Source organism: Lates calcarifer, linkage group LG16_LG22 (genome assembly GCF_001640805.2).
Source record: "Lates calcarifer isolate ASB-BC8 linkage group LG16_LG22, TLL_Latcal_v3, whole genome shotgun sequence".
In the NCBI taxonomy this organism is placed as follows: Eukaryota; Metazoa; Chordata; class Actinopteri; family Centropomidae; genus Lates; species Lates calcarifer.
Window position 1 is genome coordinate 15,690,190 of NC_066848.1, and position 6,917 is coordinate 15,697,106.

General features: G+C 40.5%; 1 protein-coding gene across 1 annotated transcript; it reads left to right on the forward strand.

Moving 5' to 3' along the window:
* The first annotated feature begins 72 nt into the window (after positions 1 to 72).
* cnrip1b (cannabinoid receptor interacting protein 1b) lies at positions 73 to 6,359 on the forward strand. Its single transcript, XM_018661592.2, has 3 exons — positions 73 to 635; positions 2,087 to 2,231; positions 3,941 to 6,359. The coding sequence occupies exons 1-3, from the start codon at positions 457 to 459 to the stop codon at positions 4,103 to 4,105; spliced, it is 489 nt and encodes a 162-aa protein (XP_018517108.1). The 5' UTR covers positions 73 to 456; the 3' UTR covers positions 4,106 to 6,359.
* Positions 6,360 to 6,917: the final 558 nt, after the last annotated feature.

Here is a 6,917-nt window from a genome sequence, read left to right on the forward strand (position 1 = left end):
CCATCCGAGCCAGTGCTGCATATATCTGCGTCTTTTGAGGATCAATGAAAGTAATCCACAGACTCTTGATTGGCAGAACTTCAGCACTGCAAACTGCGACTATTGACAAAAGGCTGAAACTGAACCAGAGAATTAAAATGACACTTTGACATGAACGGGGGACTAACGAGGAGGAAAACAAGAAAGGGTGGGGAGAGTAAGAGCGACTGCCGTGTGAGGGAGTGAGAGATTTCAGAAAGAGGGAGAGCACTGGTTGGGATTAGGCCTGTGTTGTAGGTTGAACGGGATTACGGAGTGGCAGCGCGGCGCAATTCCCTGTGCTGCGCGCTTTACCATGGGCTTCTCCGCACGGCATTTCACCGTCCGCCTGAACTGATCAACACCTGAGACCTACAGCCTAACACCTCGCAATCCTACCGATCCCGGAGATATATCCACTACTGGCTATATGGAAACATGGCCGACGTTCCACAGATCGTCAAAATTGGGATTTCCTTGAAGATGCTTCCCAACAACACCGCCGTGTACTTCAAGTCCGACGGCGCCCGGTTCGGACAGACCCGGACCATCAAGCTGCTGACCGGGTCTAAGTACAAAATCGAGGTGGTCGTTAAACCAGGAGCAGTCGAAGCCACGTAGGTAGCTTTTTCTTAGTATTTTTTGTTTAAGGCGTGGGTCCTGACCTGAACACAACCCAAGCAAACTGCTACGGTAAACCTGTTAAATCTCTCAGACAAATATCACTGTTAGGTCATCATTTTTGCCACAACTTCCCTTTGAAAAAAAATGCCACAATGCTCATTTAATTCATTAATGATCAACACATGTATTTTCAATGAAGGGGCGTCGCTGAAATATGGAGATGATCCATTTGGGAAGGCAGAAGGACAGAGGAGCCTTCCAAATTATTGTGATTTTGTTGTCTGACGCTAATTATTGTCACTGCAATGCTCCTTTTAGAAGATTACGGTGGCGTTAATGTACGAGTATTACCTACCGTACCTATTATATCTTAGGAGTTTCTTTATTTGCTTTGGTAAAATATATTTAATTTTCACTGAGGGCTTTGTCCACTTTACGCACGAAACGGACACTGTAGCTTTCTCGCATTTTCCCTCTCGTTAACATGGAGATTAGGTTACATTTTCTGACGGTTAATTAAAGAGCGAAGGGTGAGGTTCGTTCCTCGCCCGCACTGACGGCGGTGACCTTAACAGGTTCGCTGAGGAATAGGCAAGTCCAGATTTTAAGGCTGCGTTCACGTGTAGCAGGAAATGTAGCCATTACGAGTCCATACTCCACACGAAGCGGTGAGACGGTGTAGAAAAGTGGAGAATTTCTTGATCTCCAGGCTGCAGAGAAAACAAAACAGACACATCTTACACATTTATTTACAATAGTATTACAACAAAACGTATCTCCCACAGCTTTATGTTCTTATTTATGGCCAAAAGTCCTGCACTCGAGCGTTTAACATCCAATTTTCAAGTTAAGTGGTCGAAAGTAGGATTTTACGAGGAGCACATGAAAGTAGCATAAACCCCAATTGGCCGCATGTCAAATCCACCACAGATTAGGACTTTGGCTTTTGGGCTTTGTGTAACCGCCCTCTTGTGATTTGCCTACAATTCATGATTATGTAATTAATGTTGTTGTACTTCCATCTCCAAGTAAGGATTAATGTTGGACATCCAAATGCCAGACTGTGGAACATGCCTGAACACTGGTAGCCTATAAAAATAGGTCACACATGTCATGATGCTTTGGAGATGTTGAGCTGAATTTGGGGCATGCTCCTGAAACACAGCTGTAGACCTACTGTATATCACTAAATGATTTGTCAACATGAAATCCTGTCTGGAACATGGAGGAAATGCATCACTGAGTGTAAAGCTCACAGTTTATCTATGGCAAAATCCATCATTTTATAAAGATTTTATTGGCCTCTCTATCTCAGATAAAATTATTGGGTTTATCATCAATCAAAGAGTGCTTTTAAATGTAAACATCCAATCAATCAAATTATTTGGATACTTCTTACTTTTTTTTTACTGATTAATCCCTTGTGTTGTGTACCTGTATGCAGGTCAATGAGTGTGGGTGGGGTGACCTTCCCCCTGGAGCAGCAGTCTAAAGACCCACAGTCAGTGGTCTATACAGGCCAGTACGACACAGAGGGGGTGGCACACACCAAGAGTGGAGAGAGGCAACCCGTTCAAATCAGCATACAGGTATGGATTTACTGCACACAGGCAGGAAAGTTTAACATTACAAAGTAATTTCATAGCCAGGAAGTGTTTAGGATCAGAGGAGAGTTGTTTGGTGGAGAAGAAAAACTCTGATTAAGACCTTGCTGACTAATAATGGAAGGTTGTAAAACTGGATATAAGAGGCTAGTCTGTCTTTTTACATTGCTTCTAATGATGATTTTGTCCTGCACTTGTTCCCAACTGGTACTTGATGTGACTTTTTGTGACCCTCCCCCCAACCCCCACTGTGGTGTTTCCATGGTTACAGTTTTCTACAGTGTATCCTGATAGTTACAGGTGTTTCCATGGTTACAGTTTTGACGGAGTAACCATGGGTGATCGTAGCTACAATAGTACATTCATGGATGGGGTGGGTGATCAATGCCTCAAGTGTCAAAGCTTGTAATTGATCTAACTTAATTAGAGCTGCAACTAATGATTATTTTCATCATCGATTAATCTAATGATTTCCCATGGTGATGTCTTCTATTGTCTTTTTTTGTATGACCAACAATCCAAATATATTTAATGTACAATCATATAAGACTAACTAAAACCAGAAAATATACACACTTGGCGGAAGCTGCTGTTGTAGTTCCTGGCATGGCAATGAAAAGTAGTGAAAAGATGTAAGATGTGAAAAGATATGTTTCTGACTAGTAGACACTTAGCACAGGAGCACCACAAGGGTATGTGCTCAGCCCTGCTCTATACTTCCTCACCTGTGACTACACGTCCACTCACCCACAAACACGATCATCGAAGACGACACAACTGTCGTAGGTCTCATCTCAAATGGCGATAAGACCGCCTACAGAGATGAAGTCTGCAGACTGACAGGATGTTGTGCAGAAAATAACATTAAACATCAAAAAAACAAAGGAGCTCATCCTGGACTTCAGGTGTAAACAGGATGTGCGGTGGCCACTTAGGATAGGAGGCCAGGAGGTGGAGCAGGTGACTAGCTTCAAGTTTCTAGGGACCCACATCAGCAGTAACCTAAAATGGAACATAAACACCACTGCAGCAGTGAAGAATGTCCAGCAAAGCCTACATTTCCTCAGGACACTGAGGAGAAACCACATCTCTGCCATTTTGCTGAGGACTTCTTTTTGTCAGTGCTCACTAGAGAGCGTACTGATCTACTCCATCCTGGCATGGTTTGCAAACTGTTCAGAGGCAGACAGGGCAGCTCTCCAGAGGGTGGTCAACACAGCACAAAAAAAAATCACTGTATTGTTTTCAATGCAATGACAATAGACCTTCTATTCTATTCTATGTTTAAGTTGCTAACATTTATAGCAACTTTTAATTATTTTCCTAAGGAGACAGAGAACATAACTACAGGTTCAAGCAATATCACAAAATGCTTATTGATACATTTTAATTGTGTGTGTGTGTGTGTGTGTGTGTGTGTGTGTGTGTGTGTTAGTTACCCATCTGTCCTATTCAGACTCTGGGGCCTCTGGAATCATATGGTGTGTGTGCATGCGTGTGTGTGTTTGCATGTATCCATCTGTCCAGCCAGCACGTTTCCTCTTCATTTCAGCTCCACGTGATTTTTACACATGATGATATAATGTGAGTCTCTGTGTCCACATGAGTTTCTTATGAGTGTGTGTGTGTGTGTGTGTTTATTCCCATTTATGCACTCTGTATGTATTCATCTGTGCTTGTGTTTTCTCCTTCAGTTCACAGAGGCAGGAATGTTTGAGACGGTGTGGCAGGTGAAGTACTACAACTACAACAAGAGGGACCACTGCCAGTGGGGAAACAGCTTCAACAGCATTGAGTATGAGTGCAAACCCAATGACACGCGCACACTTATGTGGGTCAACAAAGAGATGTTTGTCTGAGGGAGGAACAGCCTGAAAGTTTCAGTGTGTGCTCTGCAGAAACACAGGGAGTGACCTAGGTGTGACTTAGTTTTAGTCTGTGTCTGTGTGAGACAAAGACAAAGTTTTCTATTACTTCCTGTTCCTACAAGGATGTTTACATCTGTCTTTCCTCTCCCCATCTACTACCACTCCGTTCCATTTAAAGTTATTTCTCTGTGGCTTCATTGTTTTTTCACTCTTTCCATCACCTACAAATATCAGAAAACCCTCTCCCTCCTTGACGCTGTTGAACAGTACATCTGTTTTACTGCTAAATTGGATCTCATGGCAATTCATATAAAATGCGGTGATATTGCCAGTCTTTGCACTGATGTTTTATTTGTTTATGGTGATTATGCAAATGTGTCAAGATTAAAACAGAAATTATTGAGGTTAAACATGTAGCACTTCTCAACAACCTACTTTAAAATCAAGTTTTGAATTATGTATTGAAAGACTAAGATTAAGTGACATGTAGAGTTTGGTTGTTGTGTCTGGTGACCCTCAAGTGTGTTCACACTTATGTGTATGTACAGTACTGTACACGTGTGAGTGCTCGTGTGCCTGTGTGTTTCACTACAGTGTGTGTGTTTAACAATTGGTGCTTGTACAGATGCGGTCATGTACTTTGAAGCTATGTGTACATGTGAGGAGTTTCATTCCAAAATGACTATCCCGACATTTCCATAAAATCCTGCCGTGTTAGTTCTTAGATAACTACTGCTGGTATGTTATGACCTTGTAGAGTAGAACACTTCCCCTCTCAACCAAGTGCAGTGTCCTTGAATCAGTGGCATTTTGATTTTAACTGGCCCCAAGCAGAATTTGAATGGGAACTTGGATGACATGACATCTGCAGCTGCTAATGTTAAAAATGTGGGATATATTTTCAGAATCTGCAGCTGATCAGGGCAACATGACCAAAGAACATATCTACATCTAGTTAAAAATGAATTAAAATGAGGGATTTTGTTATTTATTACAGATATTCACTACCAGCTATTTTAACATTAAGTGCAATGACTTGCACAAAGATGAAAAAATGATTGATTATTGATTTTTGTATATTGTACAGTGTCCTTGAGTGACCAGAAAGGCGCCTATAGATAAAATGGATTATAAAAACGGTTCTGCTTTTCAGATGATTTTGCTGCTACTTTTAGTTGTGAGACGTAAAGCGTGAAGATGGTCCTCACGAAACATACATGTATACCACTCCTTTTTATCTCAGCAGTTGTGTTATTGCTTTGTCACTCTTGATTGACTCAAGCTGTAGTAGTAGACCATGCATGCACCCACCCAGACATTACTCAAGATAGCAAGCTAGCTTGCAATCCAGATGAACTAGAGCACTGTTTGTCTGAAAGAGGGAAAAGATACAAATTGTCCACTTCATGATTCATTTTGTAATTTTGACTTTTACTACATTTAATTAATCAAATTGTGCACTTCGCCAGGTGCCATGATGAAATCTATCACAGGCTCCTGAAAGTGTACTGGTCAGCTCCTCTATGAGCTGCTGTTACCCAAAATGAAGGCACATGTTTGTCTTCTCAAAAGCTTGTTTCAGTCCATATCCTTTCACAGTGACACAGCAGTGCACCTCTTCTGCATCAGCACCTCTACACCCTGAAATTACCCAAGATTTTATTGTCACACTTAAGTGAACCTAGACCACTGCCTGCACTTGGATTGATTTTAAGAAAAAAAGCCCATAGTGTTTTGCGATGAAACTCTGTGTAGCCGTGTGTATGTGTGTTATTTTGTGGTACCATTTTGTGTACAATATAATGCAGTATTTGAAGTAGGAATTTCGTATTTGGATGAAGTTGTGTGCCCCTGTTTGCAGCGTGTTTGTTTTCACTACCTCTTCCAAAGGACTTAGCCATGCGTATTTGTGTTTATCAAAGAGAGATATTCAGAACATAAACCATCAATGACATAAGAAAAATCAATTTCTTGTGGTAAATGATGAGATTTAAAAAAAAAAAAAACAGTATTTTTTGTACAGTGAACCATTTAAAATGTTTTCATATTATTGTGTGTATTTTGGTAGAAATAGCTATAAAATATTTTCAGTGAAATATTGAATTGACCTATGCAAGAAACCAGAGTAACAATATAACAATCAAATGGTGCAGTATAGTGATAAAATGTACATATCACTCTGACCTTGTGTTTTTTGTTTTTAATTTTATTCATAGTAAAATGAAAAATCTTTTTATGTGACAAATGTGTCCATTTAATTTCTTTTATTCTAAAGAATAAAACTTAACTATGTAAAGTTTTTTCAGACACAATGACATAAACGAACCAAGTACATAGAGAGGAGGGCTGATTGATAAGTTCATGTCTAGAAGGAGATGAGTCAAACAGCTCTTGTTACATGCACATGCAGCTCGACTCTTTCAGTGACTGTGCTGAAATTTTGAAGTTAATGATTTTTGTGGTATTTCTGTTTTCAAGTAGTTGAAAATTGCAAATCAGCACTGTCTGAGAAAATGGTCCACAGCAGTACTGAGATCATCACCACTATTAAAATGGCAACCACTAAGCTCCCTCTTCATCTGGGGAAAGAGTTAGTAGTCTGAGGGTGCCCAATCAGGTGAACAGAGCAGGTATTGGTCAAGTTCAAATCCACACTCGGCAGATGATTGCACAATGGCTGACGTCTATTTTCTCAGACTGTGCTGATTTCCAATTTTCAATTATCTGAAATCAGAAATATCACTTAAGTTATTAGCTTCAAACTTTCTGCACAGTCACTGTTTAACTCTGAATAAACAGCGCC